Here is a 20,140-nt window from a genome sequence, read left to right on the forward strand (position 1 = left end):
GTCGACAGCAATTATGAATGAATCAAAGAACTCTCACTTGCCTTTCAATAAAGAGCTCTCTCTCTCTCTCTCTCTCTCTTGTCTCCGCATCGTGCGCAAGTTTTGAGATAAGACAGCTAATGGTACGCAACTTTTAACGTTAACTGAAATTTTGAAAAAGAAAATTACTTACTCTACGTAAGATGCTTTCCTGCAACGGCGATGCTGTATACTGTTGTTCTGGCCAACAGTATAGTCATAAAATTTATCGAATTCGATCATCTTTAATACACGTTTGTGTTTTGTTTTGGGCACAATAGCATTATCGCTTATCACACGGCATTAGTAATCTTGTCTCTCCTCTATGACCACGTGATGCAATTACACTGGGATGCGGCTCAAACTTATATACAGTGATTGACAAATCGTTCCGTTGATGCCGACGCACATATTCCACACAGTGTCGCTGTTGCTAAAGGATCTCACTGTGAGGGCGTCGCATTGCTCGTTCCAAAAAATATTTCTTGATCTGGACCAAACTCCGTTTTCCCATAGAGAGAATTCGTCGAACGGCACGCGGTGAGCAACATATTAGATAATATGCTGCTTTTATAGCACATTTTAACAGCTGCATCAAGTTAACTATATGCCGTTCTGTTTTCATTTCTTTTCTTTTGTTTTCTAGACAAAATATTTTTTGTAAGCACAGAAATGTGAAATTTTATCGAGTATTGCTCCCAGTGTATTTGGAATTACCCTGAATAAACGATTTCTTATCAATGAAATTCACAAGCGCTCACACGATTCTTCATTCTGATGAAGTGCTAGCTTTTTTTGCTGTTTTTCGCGGCTCATTTCTGAAGCACGTGTGGTTGTGTGGGGCCAACGGCTGTTACAAAAGCCCATTCGTTGGTCCCGTATCTACATTCAGCAGAATATTAGCATTCGCGGAATTTTCTTTGTATTACTGTGAAGCCAGCGGTAAAGATTGCACCAGACGTTTTGTCGTGTTATCTATTGCATTGTGCTGAGACATCTTGTCTCGATTTTTTTCCACTCCACTACTCTCCATGTAAGGATCGATTTGTTCCAGCAAATCGGTACGCATCATCGGCACTATGTGCATTTTGTGCGTGCGTGCGAGCACGTGTGTGAGACAGATACAAAAGCAAGGAGAGGTAGAGAGGATTTTAAAGATCAGGTTTAATACCCCACAATACGGGACAATGATTATACGGAGGTGGAAAGACAAGAAAAAACATATACAGACACCAAGCACAGACATAATACTATAGTTGTTCATGATTACACGCTCATAAACCCATTTAATTTCAATTACATATCATTATTGTTCCTTTGCAAGAGTGCTGTCAGTTCTTAAAGAGCCTTCATCACTCTATGCTGGAACGGCTGATGAAGTCGGCACCGCGAAACGTTTTGTTTGAAAACAGCATGTCATCGAAGTGAGCTGACGCTGTCGCCACTGAGCGCATGAATATGCGATGTCATAATTAAGGCTTCCTATAGGCAGGAAGGTAAGACGATCCCAGTCGTTTGTCAAATATCTCAGTTACAACCATAGAGAGATGACACAGACATTGACTATGAGAGAGATGGTACCGTTTTCGTCACGGTTCATAAAATGTTTTGTGATGCTTGTTTGAAGAATGGTCATTGACTGTTTTCCTCGGGAGCACGCTTATCAACATATTTCCAACACAAGATGCGAAATACCGTGCCGCAAGAGGTGTAATGCATAAGAACACGGTGAAAAATATACGCATAACATTTCTTGCTTGTCTTGTGTGTAAACATTGTTGACGACACATGGACATTATGCATGACGTGAGGACATTCCTTTTAAAAAGACATTGCCGTGAGTGAGTTTTACAATACTCTACTTTTATTTATAAGTTCGAGACGCAAATTAATAAGTAAGGGAAGAGGAGTAGCCGGAGCCATGCATAGGCACCAACCTCTCCTTAAACACATTTAATAAAAAAATCTGAAAGGAATCTGAAAGAAGTTTATGCTTATTCAACCTTGTCCACGTGAGAAACATAGTTTCACTATTTTTTTTTTTCCTGTCTTGGATCCTAGGCTTCCGTTCTCGCGCAAGTGGACGCAGTCTTTTACTGAAGTTGATCAAGCCAGTGGCGGTGAGCAACAGACTTTAGTCTTGTCCTGCGCTGTGTGTGTTCTTCTATGTCCCGTACCTAATTTGTGCTCTGCAGTTTACTATTACGAACCAACTAGACCAGCAACGAATTCTCTTAAGACTTCAGTCAGACACCGCGCACACGGGCGCAGTACGGGTGCAGTTGGCCGGAAGACTGCAACTCACCGCATCTGGCCACCGGTGCTGCGCCACAGAGCAGCAGGAGGACCAGTGCCGACAGCAACCGCTGCCTTCGCCAGCCGTCGCCCAGGGTCGGGGACCGACCACGGGGGGCCGTCGTCAGGACATGCTCAGGAGAAGCCGAGGTATCCAGATTTGGAAGAAACGGGTGCGCCTGGCACTTCTCACGCTGCGCGATCAACGGAGCTGCTCCTCCTTTTGCGTCGACCCCCCGAGTTCCGTGCGAGAGCTCCTGGACACCGCGACCGCCCGCTGACGGCGTTAGGGAAGAAGTGAGGCCGCGCCAAACACAGCGGGACGTTTGATGGGACGCTACTCGGGGACGTCCTCACTACGCGTTATCGACAATGGCCTCTTGTTATCCATGGCTTCAGTTCTTACAGGCGTGGATAACAACACATAGCGTAGGCTCGCCCGCGCTATTTTTTTCCCTTCTCCACCTCGTTTTCTTTCTCTGTTTATCGCGGCGTCTGAGTCTTCTCCTTCTCGACTCAGTCGCTGTTCAGGTTTTTACAGTTTTATTCGCGCGCAGATGGAACTCACAGGCCCTAGTATTCCGGCCGTTATCGGGTGCTAAGTAGACACACCGCATGGCGCGACACCCCTCCCTATCCACACCAACAATGGAGCTTTGTCTCAGCACTTGGTTGTCGGTTATATTTGTGCTCCCGTACTTTGTGCATGATTAAAGCTTTATGGAATAACCTAGCATCAAGGTTAAGTACTCTACTTTCTTATAACGTATTATACTACGTTTTGTACGCTTATGCAGCACCTGTGCATTCACTGATGACGAGAGTCAGCTAGCCGTTACAACGGCTTAGCTCGCCGATTCGGCAAATGTGTGTCGATACCCGGAAAGCACGCTTGCTACTATAGACAGGACTGGTCTTGAAAAAGAAGGCGATACGAACTAAACTTCGTGGGAGACAGTAGTATCCTCATACAACCCAAATTCCTTCAGTGTCCACGCTACTCTTCCACAACAGAAATATCAAGCAGAAATAAGTCTTCAATTCCGAAGTTATGTCATTCGCGCTCCGCAAATGAATATATACACTAGAATAGTAGTACACGCTGCTAATGCGCTACATTTCACCCTGTAATAATGCTACCTGTTTGAAACAAGGAAGCGTCTCCACATTGCATGGGTTAAATCCAGCTTCTTAGGCAGTTCGTGAGAGAATTAAGGCGCAGAAGAATCAACCGAAGCAGCTTATGCGAGCACAGCTGTTCAGCTACATTCACTCTCTTCATAGCGACTATGTTTATCGTTCCTTGCCCACACTACTGGCAGGTGACAGACGAGTGAGGGCAGCAGGCATTCTTCTTTTATGAGAACTAATTATTCTCCCTTTCTCTCAGAACTAATCTACGTGGTTGAAATGTGTAGAAGTGTTGTGCCGTCTGGGAGAATGCGTGTCCGTTAGCGCCGCCGGTTTCCGAATGTTCCATTGGTTTATCGGACTGGTGCTCACCAGTGACCAAGTCCCAAGATAAATATGCGTGGAACTCCGGCAACTGACCTGGCGGCGTGAAGTCGCGCCGGCTTCGATAATCCTGCAGCTTTTGGAAGACGTTGTCTCAAAACATGGCGTTCCTGCGTGCATACGTTAAACCCCAGAAATAGAAAGAAAGAAATCAAAAATAGGAAAGTGAAGGGGATCAAGCAGATTGTAGCGTTTTATTTAAACCCTGCACTACTGTTCAAACAAGAGAAAATTCCCTCTCTCTCCCCGTGACACACCCAGCGACCTTGAGTGGCCAAGCGTGTCACGTGATCCGCCGCTGGTGCAGATTGAATCCTGCCAAACGGATCTTTCTTTTTTTCTTTATTTCTATGCGCCGCTCATATTCTCATATCCATTGCGGGTATGGGTTTTAGCGTGGCGCCAACGCCGAGACAGGCTAGACGTAGCAAGCTTCGCATGAATGAACAGAATGAAAGAGCGAATACTAGACGCGTAGCATACATTGAAAGGCCCCCGCCACGGTAGTCTAGTGGTTATGGCGCTCGACTGCTGACCCGAAGGTCACGGGATCAAATTCCGGCCGCGGCGGCGGCATTTTCGATGGAGGCGAAAATGTTTGAGGCCCGTGTACTTAGTTTTAGGTGCACGTTAAAGAACCCCAGGTGGTCGAAATTTCCGGAGCCCTCCACTACGGCGTCTCTCATAATCATATCGTGGTTTTGGGACGTTAAACACCAGATATTATTATATTACACTGAAAAGCATGTCACCGAAGCCGCAGCACTGCAGCGCACGAATAGCTTTTTTGCGATATCGATGGATAGGCCAGTGTCCAAAACATTTCATCTAAATATGTACTCAAGTTCAGTCATTTTGCTGGAGCCTACAAAAAATATGCGCTGGATGTCGCACTCAGGTACAGTACGCAATAAGTGTTCCATGGTTTCTATATCTTTACGAGGGCAACGAATGAAAGGTTAACCAAGATCGAGCCCAGTTGGCTGATCTGCACTGGAGAAGAGAAAAGGGAAGGAAAAAGTTGAGAGAAGAAGGAAAAATTCGTGGTTTCTGCTACCTACGTGCCATTCTCATATCTAAAGGTGTCGCAAATTCGTGTACGAGTATTGGTCCTTTCAGTACTGAAAGAATAAGTGTTCGTAACCTGCCATTCTCAGGCCATAAGTGAATAAAATAGCCTGTTCAAGTGCTAATGAACACTTGCATAGAGTATTCATCAGAATTTTTCATGTTCGTGCACCCTTTGACCACGAAGTTCTAAAGATGATACCTCATAATCGTGGCGTTCCACCTGAGCTTCAGTGTGAGCTGGACGCTCATTTCTGCTTGTTTTCTGTTATTCTTTATAGCGCTGCTCACATGAACACAAGAAATCTCTAGTCCGTCCGTCCGTCCGTCCGTCAGTTCGGTCAGTCATGTCAATCCAGTCAGTCAGTCCAGTCAGTCAGTCCAGTCAGTCAGTCCGGTCAGTCAGTCTAGTCAGTCCAGTCAGTCCAGTCAGTCCAGTCAGTCCAGTCAGTCGGTCAGTTCAGCCAGTCAGTCAATCCGGTCAGTACAATCAGTCCAGTCAGTCCAGTAAGTCCAGTCAGTTGGTCAGTCAGTCAATCAGTTCTACGGGTTCTTTATTTAGCGTTTACTTTCAGTAAACAGGCGTTCTCGTATTTCGTTCTTGCCGAAATACGGCCTTCTTGATTATCAAACCCGCGTCCAATTTCTTTGCAGCGCAACGCCATAACCGCTAAGCCAACAAGGCGGGTGTCACGAAATCACCTTATATTTAATGCACCCTGAATGGAGCATAGTGCTCAGGATAGCGTACGTTTGTGGCCCTTCATGGAAATGTTCTACGGTGTTACTTTTGTTGAAGTTTCGACTAGCCTCGCGCATCTTGCGTAGGGGAGCGCAGAAGTGCTTCGGGCGAAAGAGCACAGGGCAGGAAAGACTTGCAAAGTGATATTTATTTTCGAGGAGGCAGAGGTCACAAGTCGAGCAAAGGGCATCCGTGAAAGAGAAACTCTTGAGGCGGGCCAGACTAACAATGATGCAGACATGTGAATCAGTGCGCCGTCGGTACATCTGATGGTTAAGAAATTGAAGTTTCTTTGTAGTAGTTGAATGTTTTAACTGAAGAAATAAATGCATGCCCCCTCCAAGTTATCTTTGAAATAGTTTGATATTGTACTTATCTACGATATGGAATTACTTTTTGTGCTCCGTTTAGAGTGGAGATAATTTTGTTGTGAATGCGCTAGCGCATAAGCATTCATGGTGGGAAGTTTTTCATAATAAATATTAGTTGCAAGTGAGCGTCTTTCCTGTAATTTGCACTTTCTTCCAAACCGCCTCTGCGCTCTCCTACTCAAGATGCTGAAACAACTCCCCCAACAACTCACTATTTTGTAACTGGCCTCGCTTTTCGCAGTATATATACCGGCCTATAAAAAGATCTATCTAGCCTTAACCCTTGCATATTTCAGGGTAGCAAACTGGACATTTATCTTCCGGTGAAGCTACCCGCCTTCCGCATATCATTTATCTGCCTCTCTCTTTCAGAACAACGCTTCGCTCTCCAAATCGCAAAGATAACGATGTACTTCTGTATTGACGCTGCCAGCTTTTACAGATTGCTTGTTGCGCTATCCTTACGGTGAAGTAATCTCAAACTGATATCACACCTCAGAAACGCACCCTATCAGCTCAGCCCGTTTTTGTTCATAGCTGTGGTTCCGCACTTGGATGGCCCGATTAGATTAGAAATGCCGTGGTGAAAAACAATCACCTTCTAGAGGGGCTCGAGGCAGCTGTGCCGATGCAGAGACCTTGCTGGTCGCACATTTATCGCATTCGCTGATAGCACGATTCATTTTCTTGCAGGACAGGTTGTTGCCGTAAATCGTGAATACTCAAAATCTTAATGAGTAGACTTCAAAGTGCAACCAGCGATTCTGAGATCGCATAGTAAGTGTACATTTTTTATAAACATAACTTCTTATTAAAACAATTTCCACTTCATTAGCCAATTAAATCTTCATGAAAGCAACTCAGTGCTCAAATTGGTTTCACTTTGTTCGTCCGGTTCGTCCTTCTATTGCTTACGCTGCTGACGGACGTTGTCGTCATCGACGACACGTAACAGCGATTTATGTCATCTTCAGGCCATCCCATGAATCTCAGACCGAACAACACCATAGGCTGAAGGAAAGCAAGCTCGTTCTCCATCGCTGCTGCTATAGCGACGTGGCTCCACCGTATTCGCCACGAGATCGGGCTATAGGTGGCAGCACCGTCGCCGCGTTTGTGTGGATAGGCGGTCGGCGGCGCGTATACAAATGTACGCAGCGGCGCTTCGCCGTATGCGGTTTGAGTCGATTGTTGGCGAGTAAAGCGCGTTGACTGCAGCCTAATGGTGATGTATGTGCCTTCCATTGCCACATCAACGCACGCAACCGTCCTAACGTACCTATTAATTGTGAGAGAATTGCAATCTGCCAATCAATGGGGTACTGGCCTTCAGTCACATTCGTGTTTTGCCCTGTGCTCGATGTTTTTTCTTGCTTTATTTGCACGTGCTCAAATTGTGTTTTGCCTATACCACAATATAAACTGTGTTGCGCGACTGAGCCATTGAAGTATTTACATCTTGCTCTAGCGGCTACAAAGAAAGAGAACCTGTATTTCTGAGTAATTAGATGAAGTAGAACATGGTGCACTCTGCTTTTCTGTTTGCGTGAATACGCGTATTGCTGTAGAAATGCGTCGCTTCAGGTCTTTTTTACCGCTTACCATCTTCTGCAAACGCTAGTTCATGCTTTGCGGTATCACAAGGATTTCCAAATCGCCAACACATCACGAGATGGTGTCGCTAAAATTCTGCATTCACACCTCGACATTTAGTACTTTTTTTTTCGTTTAGGACGACGCTGAATTATCTATGTGACGTGCTTGAACGAGAAAGCGGTACCCACATTGAAATGATTTTGGCGAATAGGACGGTACGATGGTTAGACCTAACGCCAGGCCCGTAGCCAGGCCCGTAGCCCCCCCCCCCCCCCCCCCGTAATTTTTATGATACATGGTATTTTACCGAAAATAAATAGTGAAAATAGGCGTTTTTCTCAAATTGTCAAGGCTTTCCGCAAGTGCCCCCCCCCCCCCCCCCCCCGAAAAAAAAATCACAGCATATCCACGGGGTGAATGATGATGAGTGGGGCGAAGCTACGGAGGGAATCATCTGTAAACCGTGAAACTCTTCCGTGAAATGCGCCCAGTACATAATATAAAGAGTGTGAAACATCGTGTATATATTAAACATCAAACTTTTATTGTACTGTTGGTTTACGTGGTCCCTTCATTATCACTTGTGATCGGTGAAATGCAAGGAAGAAGTCCGCTCCCGAGCGAAAGAGCGCCAAGAGCGACCGCATTCCCCGCTCGCCCTGTGCGAATTAAAGGCAAGGCTAGAGGGAAGACAGGACGCGCGTTCCACGACGCGAGGTCGGTAGCATGCCCAACGAAAGCCAACGGAACGCGATCGTGCAAGTGCTCCGGCTTCGCATCGCCTCATGGTTCCATTTAGCGTCCCAAAACCAAATATATTGCTCAAGGTGTGCCTTGCGTTTTTCGTAGAAATAATTTCTTTATCATGTACATTAAGACGAAAAGTTGAAAGCTCACTAGAGTGTATCGCCCGCAAAGTATGTCTTTTAGTGTGATTTAACTCTCGTACGGCAGGGTCCTCGCGCCGTTGCCGGTCCACCTCGCCCGTTGACGATCGGGCGAGGTGGCTACATACAACTACTACTACTACACTTTAAGAAAAACATCTGGCGTTCTTTCGTTCTGCTTTTTACAAAACATCTGGCGTCTTTCGTTGGTTTATTTCATCAATCAACGGCGTTTTGAGCAAAATTTTTATTGTTTAATCACGCACAGGAGAAATCTCACCAGGCACTACCTTGGAGGTAAACAATGGCTGCTAATGGGAATGAGAGACAGAAGAAGTCGGCTTTTAGCTAACACTTACACTTCTACTTCTACTAACGTTTCCTACTGGAACATGCCAATGGCTGCTAATGGGGAATGAGAGACAGAAGAATTCGGCTTTTAGTTAACGCGCACGCTGCGAATTTTTTATTGTTCAACAACGCACAGGAGAAATCTCCCACCGGCACCACATTGGAGGTCAAAGCGTAAGACTTGTTACGGACTACTACCACTGGTAAGTCTCTTCGTATACCTCCCATAGGGACGCGTAATTCAAACGTTCTGCGACGCTTGCGCCGAGAGCGCCAAGAAAGCCGTTGAGTTACGGCCCTGGCGAGTGGAAGCGCTGTAATGGCGGCGATGACGCAGCGGTTACGTAACGATTGCGTTTTTACGTCGTCGGGGCAACAGTAACAACAGCCGCTCGCTTTTTTTCGCCCCCCCCCCTTCCCCCTCTTCCTCCCTCGCACTCCTCGCGGCGTTTTCTTTTTTTTTTTTTCGGGCGCGCTTGCTTTTTCTCCTCTCCCATGTCGGGGGCCGTTTTTTTTTTGCCTTCTTTCTTGGCGGCTCCTTTTTCTTCTTTCAGTGCCGCGCGCCGTTTTTTTTTTTTTTCGTGTGCGTGGCGCGTTTTTTTTTTTCGCGTGCGCGCGTGCTGTGCTTGGTCGCGCATTTATGTTTTTCTGTCCGCTCGTGGTGCGCAGTGCGTTTGAATGCACGCAGCCTGCATCATCCAGAGCATAAGGGATGACTTCCACCCACAACATATCTGTGACTTCGTTTTATTGCTCCGTTTCCAAAACTCAAGATTTGCACATAATGGGGCACGATACATGTTCCGGAGAAGAAGAGAATTAAAGAATGCACAGTGTGTCCATGATTAAACAGCACAAAAGTTCATTGTAAAGTTCAGAAATTGGAAATTAAAAATCGAACACACTGAAAATGCAGGCCCTTTAACGTATACACATATAAGTAACACGATGTGTTTAGTACAATACTGACCAAAGTGCACAAGAGCTGCTGATGTGACAGAGTCATGAAATTTAAAGAAATGTAGGCGAAATGTCAGTGCATGGCAAAAACAATAAAGATGCGCAAAATACCTAAATATGGAATAATATTGCAATGAACTACTTATTAACCACTTTACTAATACAAAACACAAAACAACTAGATATATATAAGCAGTACATCGCACTAAAAAGGGAAATACACATTATTTGGCACTTGACCACTACTTGACAGTTAGATGGCGGCAACGGCATGAAGGCGATGGTCCGTTTATGCAGCAGCACATATAACATTCGAAGAAACGCGTATTACCCAATGGCCAGGTGAAATAAGTCTACTACACAGCTTTTCTTTCACCGCGAATACAATGCATAGCTGTAAGATAACGTCACTGAAGTGAGAATGTCATGCCTTGTACACTGAGCACTTCATTGAGATAAACGCAAACAATAAAATTCTGCATATTGGACACTTGCAATACTCAAGGCTCACCAGAAAAAAACAACTCTCATGCCTACACATGAAGGTTCTTCGAACGGTTTTTCTATAGGTAATTACAGAGGTAATACATAAACACAAAGAGTACTTTTTCAGCTGTAAGTACATATAATGAACATAACATTCACGCACCGAAAGAAAGCACTGGGGGCAGAGTAGAAAGCTGGTGCACTTGAGGTTGCGGATCGAGACTTCGCAGAGAGCAGATTCTATAGTTATTAACCCTTCCTTGGGCAAACGCGTCACTTGTGGCCTTCTCCATAATTCAGAAAACGTTTACGTCCTGCAGAAAAGCAGTTGCAAACCGAATTCAAACGACAAAAATTACGCAATCACATCACGCAAACGTAGTTTCGTCGTCTCGGTATAGTGCAAGTTGAGATACACAGACTCAGAAACGCGTATTTAAACGAAGGTGAGTGATAAAAAGGCCAAAAAATGCAAAAAGCACTTCCAAGGAAGCAGTCATGTCAAAGTGCTGTATTTTCGTTACTTCTTGGTACAACGATGCAAAATCGTGCTCTTCACGATTCAGTCACGTTTAAAAACAACTGTTGTCCAACTGCAATGAAGCTATATATGCGTGGCTGCGAACGCAAACCGCATACTCACCTATAGTTTTTTCGATCAGGGAAGAATCTTGCGGAACTCGGTCTTGAAGTATCCGTGCACCGCTGCATGATGTACGAATGGCGTGTGCCGTTAACCATCACGGCGGCAAGAGAGCAATCCACGGAAACACCGCAAAAACTGCACACGCCGGCCAACGGTCGCTTCATGTAACGGAACATCACGGAACTTCACATCAAGTCCGGCGACTACGACGGGCTCCGATGTGGCGGCGGCGGAGCACGGCTGACCATAACGACCGCTCCAATAAGTCTCAAAAGCGAACAGTGATCCGCCAACCTCAACGAGAGACTTGTAGGTGTCCCCCAAGCATAGCCTGCCTGCACGGACAGCCCGGTGCCCGCGCTCAACGCTCGCTTCATGCTACAACGGAACTTTCGAGAAATTCAAAACTAGCGTTGCGGCCTCGGCGGCCGGCGCGGGGCGCACGGCTTTGCCGGCACGGCGGCGGGCTGCCATTGGCTGCTTTCATTTTGACTCGCCATCGACTCGAGCGCCAATTTCGCCTTCAGTTATCGCACTTCTGGTTGGAAGCTCAGTTAGGCTCAGATTCAAGATGGTGGTGATGACGTAACGATGACGTAATTCTTTGGGACGCTTGAGCGGCAGTGTTTCCGACCGTTGCTACTACGACGATGACGACTACGAGGGACGAACGGGTGCCGCCTTAAGGAGCTTCGCCCCTAAAATTCCTGGCTACGGGCCTGCCTAGCGCCATACCGCCACGGGCGTGTACTCACTTATTAGAGTCCGTACAAGTCTCGTAAGGCGAAATGCTTATGTATATCGTGTAGGCATACGTACAAGCATTTGATACTGTGCTAGCACAACGGAATAAGCTGTAATCTGAGGACGCGCATGACGTATGCACACATGCGAACATGGTGTGGCTAGTAGACGACGCAAGGAGCCATCCACACCGCGGGGTTTCGTGCGCTCGACGCTAGGTGCCGACTCTGCTCGATCTCGCCGCCAACAGCTGCGGCGGTGGAGCCAGCGTATACGATTGGAAATCACGTTACTGCAGCAGGGCGCAATGCTAACAATTGCGCTGACACGCAGTTATGTTATTCTTCATTACGTATAAATAATAGCCCTAGTGCAGGGTGACCACTGTTTACCCTGTTTAGGTTACATCTACACGCACACCCATACAAAAAACATATACTATGCTAAAAAGACTAATGAAACTTCGAAAATTGCGCGAACAAACACTCGCAGCCAGAGAAGGAAGAAACGGCAGCGTAGCTATCGGAACTTAGTCCAGTTTTGTACTCTACACGTGGAGAGCGAAGTTATGAGTAAGAAAAAAGAAAGAAAGGGAGCGAGAGAGAAGACATGCGTCTGTATTGTCCACATGCATGGCGCAGTGCATCCACAGTCGTAACTTTAATATATCGTCTTCATGTACTGCAGAGGAACTTGTATTTCTTTTTGGGCTCATTAGCAGCGAGAACAGGTATCAAGAACTTTTCTTTTGTAAAAGGTCGATCGTCAAGAATCCTTACAGCACCTACGAGAGTCGACGTTGTTTGTCGAAGCGCGGGAACATTGTCACAGGAGATGATCGACCTTCTCATCACATTTGTAGACAGCACCGCACGGGTGAATCTTCTCTTCTGACGCCCAAAAGCACGGGCCGCACCAGAGAGGGATCAGCATATTCCACCGCGCTAAGCACTTGAGTAGTTACCGCTGTGTCGGCCCCCCTGTGTGTCGGTGTAGCGTTCACCAACTCATTCATCTGTCGCAAGGGTGTGGCGGACTCGCGCATGCGCGACAACTGCACCTGTACCGAGACTATTGATCACCTCTTGTGTCGCTGTCCTCAATTTGACCAACATCGCCGAACTCCCCGGTGTGCCTTAAGAAGACTTCATGATCGGCCTTTTACAGAAGGAAAGATCTTGGGAACCTCGCCTCGCAGCTCATCAGTCCAGAAAGCCATAGGAACCCTTCTGTAGTTCTTGAAGACAGCTGAATTGTGTGATTGTCTATATATATATACGCTGCACTCTGCTTGTGTATCGTGAAATCTGTGCACGGATGGTTTTGCTCTTTCTCTTTGTCTATCTCTTTTACTTCTTCATTCCCCTCCCCATATGTAGGGTAACAAACTGGACATAGTGTAGTTAACCTCCTTGCCTATCCTGTTTTCCCTCTCTCTTTCTCCACTTCTCGGAAGACAGACGAGCAGCAAGTTCAGAGTGTCGGCCGATCGTGTGACTTAGTAATGAATGAAGCCCTAGTAATTTGAACACATTGCACGAAGTATTATTGGTAATCTTCTTGAACTGGGGAGCAGGATACCGTGAGACGTGACAATGCTTTAATTTTTTAGGTGTTTCGCAGTGAAATACCGCACAATAACAGCCCTGGACACGTTTCGAGCTCCACACAGATTCTATGAGCGTCGAATTTTCTGCATGTATATCCAAGGCTGGAGAAAGGATACTGTACGGTTGACTGAGGATGACACTGTAGTGCATAGAAATTGTTATTCACAGGATTGCGCTGCGTTGACGAGCAATCTTTTGTTGCCACGCAAACGAAAACGGCGTCGGCACGCATGACAATGATGATAATCAGTCTGAGGTCATCCATTTATAGATGGAAAAACTGCCGCCCACCTTTAGGCGCATACGCTACTCTTTCTGCCTTACAAAAGACGAGCTCTCTTGTTCCCGCACTCAGTCCTTTATCTTCTAAGATTATATTTATTTTTCGCACGAATCAAAACGCTATGTGATCTCCGTTGCCCGCGTCCTGTTATCAAAGAAGCGCTCTTGAGAGCCACGCTATGCCTAGGCATCTTCTAAGCGCGCTATATTTACAAAACGTCACGTGCCATGGCTGTTTTCGAAGTTATGGTGGCCGCCTCCCTCCTTAGCGTTAGGGTTCCGTCACGTGCGTTAGTGTTGCGTCCCCTTCAAGGATTGTCTTGAGAAATGTTTGGCTCGAGATGGCGAGAGACTGATAGCAGTGTATGCCAAAGCAAGGAGCCGCCTAGTGTTCCTCGAAGATAATATGCTGTCTCGACAGCCCGGGCTCGCGTCCGCCAACTGAGTGTTTGCGCGTGCGCGCGCCTAAGAGCATGCCTTCGGGTCCAAAGACTGACACTGCTTGACTGTCCTTCTTACGTCTAGTTTTCCATGCCGCTATCTTGCTCTCTCAAGGCATCAAAGGCGGCACTGTGAATGCTTCCTTAAATATACCGAGTGACCGGTTAAGCAACGATGCCGCACCAAATTGTCACAAATGGCGTGGAATTCGTCCGAATGACCGACACAGTGATGACAGCCACTGAAGTACAGGATAGTTCGGTCCAATACATGCTTTATTGAGCATTGCGCACTTTTCGTGTCCTTTATGACCGGAGCTGTTCCCGTGGACACGCCGTTGCATAGCGCTGCCCTGCAAGTCGCGCTGTGTTGAACGAACGCTGGAGAAGCAGCACAACATACGAAAGCACATAGTGGAGCATTCGCTATTATATGCAGACCATAAAGAAGCACGGCTGAGCGCTACCGAAAAAGGAGTAATGTATTAAAAGAGCTGGGAGAGCGGAGTTGGGAGAGTAAAACCACAGTGCGGAGCCGAGAATCCGCACGTCAACGACATCCATCCACAAAGCGACGAAGACGTTTTTTTGTCGCGCGATGAGTCACCGGTCTTTCATTGTGAAAGGGCACAAGTTCGGTATCAGAAACAACGCCAGCTGATGTACCCCGCACCCACCTACGAAAACTACGTAGTACGGCGCCAATAAAAAAAAAAAAAACTCCAAGCCATAACGTTTGAGCACACAATCAACCTACCGAGTCTCGACCAGCTAGTACCTATATCATGTACCAGCTTTACGCAGGGCAATTTCAATGGTATTGTTCACGATTGATGTTAAATTTACCAATCACGATTGACTCCCTTGTGAGAACTTCAACGTAATGTGAACTGCGGCAGAATAATTTGATACAATTCGTGAACGATCGCGATAGAGGGATAGAGTGTACCCCGTGTGGCTTGTGCATTTTCTATCTATCTATCTATCTATCTATCTATCTATCTATCTATCTATCTATCTATCTATCTATCTATCTATCTATCTATCTATCTATCTATCTATCTATCTATCTATCTATCTATCTATCTATCTATCTGTGTGTTTTATTTCTTCAACCAGAGACGTATTCGTCTCTTCTTTTTCTTTCTTTTTAATCCACCCGTGGCACCTTTTTTAAAAAAATCGAATTGTAACGTATGATGCCCAACTGTGTGGTATTGCGCCGATGGCGTGCAGAGCGGCGAGTTCAAAGAATCTCCATACATGCATGGCGCATCTTCGGACGCAACAACACCTCTTGACTATGCCGCATCTGGTCGTCTCCGGCCTCACTCTGTCAATCTTCTTTGCTTTCGATAAAGGGTGTGCAAGCCGTTGGCCCCTCTCCAGGATACATACAAGATAAACAGACACCTTAATAACGTCCCTCCCGTTATCGCGAACCATCTGGCCGTTTTCAGTCAGCGATTGCGAAATAATTCGAGAACGCGCACTCAGTATTACCACCGCGTTGAAACGAGAAACTGTTGTATATTAGAGCGACAACTTTAAACCTTCAGCTGCAAACCAAGAAAACGCCCGATTACGCGAGTCTGACCTTCAAGCTCAGCCAAGGTCAAAGGCGGCGAAAGGGTTTCAGCGAAACACAAGTGCGGCGCGTTCCCGGAAACGAACAGTGACTCAATGTCCGTCTGTCGTGCCGCCACCGCCAGAGGCGCTGGTTCCATCCACGTTCACTGCTCATACGCGCCGTGAGCGCCGACGGCGCAGAGCATCATCTTTGTGTTGTCTTGTGGTGCAACACGCTGACTCCCTTGTCGCGGCGTGTAGTCGAAGCGTTTAGGCTATGTTTAACGGGACCTGCAACACATTTCCAGGTAATCGTCTAATGACTTCATTAAAGGAATTTTTCGCCTCACGAATCGACTGCGGCAAAAATTTTAACAGCGAAGCTGTTTAGCAACTCGTACCTTGTCCGACGAACCAAAAAAATATTGTAATCATAAACGGGTGTGTGCCACATAAATTGGGTAAATCCCCCTACTCTCCACTGTACGTCCACTAAAAACAAAGAAGGTCACAGTTAGCCCACCTATTGTGACACTGAAATTGGGTAAATCCCACTACTGCTGTTACGGAGCATGGCACCGTAACAGCAAAGGTCAACCCCGCTACAGCCAAGTTCAAGGCAACTTAAAGCAAAACTTCAGCTATGTTGCAGCCAAGTTCAACCTCGCTACAGCCAAGTTTTACTAGATACAGCAATAACTAAGCATGAGTCCAATCATCTTCGCTGTGTATCGAGCTTTGTGCGGCTTAGTGCAAGCTTTGAGCCATTTTTTTTTTTAATCCGTCAAGTACGAGCGGAGTTACATAGATTTGCGCACGCTATAAGCCCTTTCTCTCTTCTCTGGTCCCGACCAGCGCACTGGAAGCTAAGCAGGGAGGGATGGCAAGAGGGAAAAAAGGTTACGTCGCGCGCGCGTCATGACCTTGAGCAGTTCTTTTTTTCTTTTTTTCTTCGAACGCGCGGCCTACTTTCAGTGTGATCGCGTGCGAGCGCGTGCGCACGTTGCGCCATCCCGGGGCGGCCGCAGTAACTGTGCAGTTCACGATGCTGAAATCAGCCTGTAGCGAGAGAGAGAGAAGACGTCAAGGCGGCCGACGTGGCCGTGCCGTAATCTCGCCACTTTATTCTAGAGACGACCGACCTTGCGACGGCGGCTGCAAGCGTTCTAACCGCCGGGAGCGTGAGCTCGTTCTACTGCTCGCGCCTCGAGCTCTGAGCATGAGCTGCGCGAGAGGCGCGGCGCGTAAGTGGTAAAAAGGATGATGATGATTGTGAGGGATGATGATCATGCCGCTACAGATTACTCCCCCCCTCCCCCCCGCAGAATTGAAGCCGAAATGAAAAACGATGGGGGCGTATATACAAAAAGGTTCGTGACGCGAGACAAAGTGTCAGTGGGCAGTCCAGATCGTCAACGTGAGATTACCATCAGAGAGCAGTGGTGCTCTGGCGGGCGGCTCTGGGAGTTGCGTAGCGGGCGGGGGTCGCGACGAATGGACGCTGTAGGCAGGAGCAAGAGCGCCCGACTCTCTGCATGTTGGAACCGATCCCAGAAAGTCGGGTGGGCATGAGGAGAGGCGTTGCACAGGCAACAATGCCGGTGACTGGAGGGCGCACTCCGCGCACGTTGTCTGCGGTGCGAGACGAAATACCGGCAGGTACGGTGGCTGTAGACGTGGGGAGGAGGTCTGCACAGCGCGCCTGCACATTGGCCACATGTCGGGTGGGCGGCATCCTGTGTCACGGGGTCCGGAGCAAATCTGCGGTGGTCGGTCGTCTCTAGAATAAAGTGGCGAGATTACGGCACGGCCACGTCGGCCGCCTTGACGTCCTCTCTCTCTCGCTACAAGCCAATGGCCGTGGGCTTTGAGTTTAAGGCACAGTTCTTTGGGTTTATGGCATCATTCGTCGAGAGAAGAGGGAGCGATTTCTAGCTGACTTTTGAGAATTAATTGTGAATTCCAGGCCGCGTGCAGCGCTATACTATTTGGTTGACATGTTCTCTGAATCCTCGACTACCGATCGTCAGCGTTTTCTGACCATACTCAAAAAGTGCTACAGGGCCCCTTCAAAGCGATGGCGTTGAAGAGCTCGTTTCCCAGAAATTCCGATGTCGGCGTCGTTGGGATGCAAATAAATAAATAAGTCTTACTTCGAGTGGGAATCGAACCCATGTTTTCCGCGTCGCAAGCAAGTGTTCTACCACAGAGTCATGCCAGTGCCCCAAACTGTTTCGGAAAAAAAACCCTATACAAATGTCATGTAGAGCGAGCAGGCTTTAACGCATGTTATATCGCGTGGCAGAAACGTAGAATCTCATTAGGCCTTAAAACATGTGAAACATGTGAATCAGCAACAACAGGATAAAAAAGACGGCAGATCCCACGCATTGTGGGAATCGATGTAATGCGAAGCAGCCAGCAAAGAGCTGCATACATCGTCTTGTATGTCATTGAGGAAAATGCGTGTCATGGCTTTCATGTAAACTCCTATTACTAATGTTCGTCACACAATAACGTCGCGCAATACCAACTTTGGGGATCAAGCTAGCGAAACGGCCGCCAGCGCACCATGAGCCTGGCACGTAAGTCATGCTGTACATGACATGCGTGTCATGATTTTCATGTTAACTCGTGTGTTATTTATGTTCGTCATAGAGTCACGTCGCGCAATACCCATTTGGGTGTATATCAAGCTAGCGAAACGGCCGCCAGCGCCCCATGATCCTGGCACGTAAGTCATGCTGTACATGACATGCGTGTCATGATTTTCATGTTAACTCGTGTCATGATTTTCATGTTAACTCGTGTCACTTATGTTCGTCACATAGTCACGTCGCAAGATACCAATTTTGGTGTATATCAAGCTAGCGTAACGGCCGCCAGCGCCCCATGAGCGTGGCACGTAAGTCATGCTGTACATGACATGCATGTCATGATTTTCATGTTAACTCGTGTCATTTATGTTCGTCACACAGTCACGTCGCAAGATACCAATTTTGGTGTATATAAAGCTAGCGAAACGGCCGCCAGCACGCCATGAGCGTGGCACGTAAGTCATGCTGTACATGACATGTGTGTCATGATTTTCATGTTAACTCGTGTCATTTATGTTCGTCACACAGTCACGTCGCAAGATACCGATTTTGGTGTATATAAAGCTAGCGAAACGGCCGCCAGCGCACTATGAGCGTGGCACGTACGTCGGGCTGTACATGACATGCATGTCATGATTTTCATGTTAACTCGTGTCATTTATGTTCGTCACACAGTCACGTCGCGCAATACGAATTTTGGTGTATATCAAGCTAGCGAAACGGCCGCCAGCGCACTATGAGCGTGGCACGTAAGTCATGCTGTACATGACATGCGTGTCATGATTTTCATGTTAACTCGTGTTATTTATGTTCGCTACACAGTCACGTCGCAAGATACCGATTTTGGTGTATATAAAGCTAGCGAAACGGCCGCCAGCGCGCCATGAGCGTGGCACGTAAGTCATGCTGTACATGACATGCGTGTCATGATTTTCATGTTAACTCGTGTGTTATTTATGTTCGTCACACAGTCACGTCGCTCAATACCATTTTCGGGTTAGATCAAGCTAGCGAAACGGCCGCCAGCGCACCATGAGCGTGGCATGTAAATCATGCTGTACATGACATGCGTGTTCATGATTTTCATGTTACGACTTGTCATTTATGTTCGTCATACAGTCATGTTACACCATACCAATTTTGGTGTACATTCGATTAACCAAGCGACCAGGAGAGCACAAAGTCGTAGGCGGCTAGATGATAGATAAGAATAGATAGATAGATGATAGATAGATAATAGATAGATAGATAGATAGATAGATAGATAAGATAATAGAGAAGATAGATAGATAGATAGATAGATAGATAGATAGATAGATAGATAGATAGATAGATAGATAGATAGATAGATAGATAGATAGATAGATAGATAGATAGATAGATAGATAGATAGATAGATAGATAGATAGATAGATAGATAGATAGATAGATAGATAGATAGATAGATAGATAGATAGATACGCTCAAAGTCGCAGAAGTTCGCTAAGAAATGCTTCGCATTTAAAAATCTGCACGTGCGCGTGTTGCCTTATGGAAGTCTAGTGGGTACTTCGCCCATTTGCAAAAGGAAGGATAATGGCGTAGTGCACATGGGCGTTTCGCAACAGTCCTTGCAGTAGGCATTTAGGATAGATTGAAAGGGCCAATGTTACGCGAACAGACGTTCCTTTCCTTGCGGCATGGTTGTGGCGTCCACAGAGAAACCAAGCCAGGCTGTCGATTGAGAATGCGGTGCGAACGCGGCCAGATTACGTTTTCGCGTTCTACTCTTGAAGGCGAAGCTCAAGCGTGCTCCATGTTTTAAATGCGAAGCATTTCTTAGCGAACCTCAGGCACTTTGAGCGTTTCTATCTATCTATCTATCTATCTATCTATCTATCTATCTATCTATCTATCTATCTATCTATCTATCTATCTATCTATCTATCTATCTATCTATCTATCCGCCTACGTCTGGGTGCTC

At 46.7% G+C, this 20,140-nt stretch overlaps 1 protein-coding gene across 1 annotated transcript in view; it reads right to left on the reverse strand.

The window, feature by feature from the left end:
- Window positions 1–17,299, reverse strand: part of LOC119386117 (sodium/potassium/calcium exchanger 5) — a 43,055-nt gene extending 25,756 nt beyond the window's left edge. Inside the window, exons 1-2 of the mRNA XM_049414225.1 lie at window positions 17,008–17,299; window positions 2,324–2,590 (exon numbers count right to left, since the gene is read on the reverse strand). Coding sequence (XP_049270182.1) covers window positions 2,324–2,590; window positions 17,008–17,299 — 559 coding nt within the window. The remainder of the gene's footprint in view (window positions 1–2,323; window positions 2,591–17,007) is intronic.
- Between the last annotated feature and the right edge of the window lie 2,841 nt (window positions 17,300–20,140).

This window comes from Rhipicephalus sanguineus, chromosome 3 (assembly GCF_013339695.2).
Source record: "Rhipicephalus sanguineus isolate Rsan-2018 chromosome 3, BIME_Rsan_1.4, whole genome shotgun sequence".
Taxonomy (NCBI): Eukaryota; Metazoa; Arthropoda; class Arachnida; order Ixodida; family Ixodidae; genus Rhipicephalus; species Rhipicephalus sanguineus.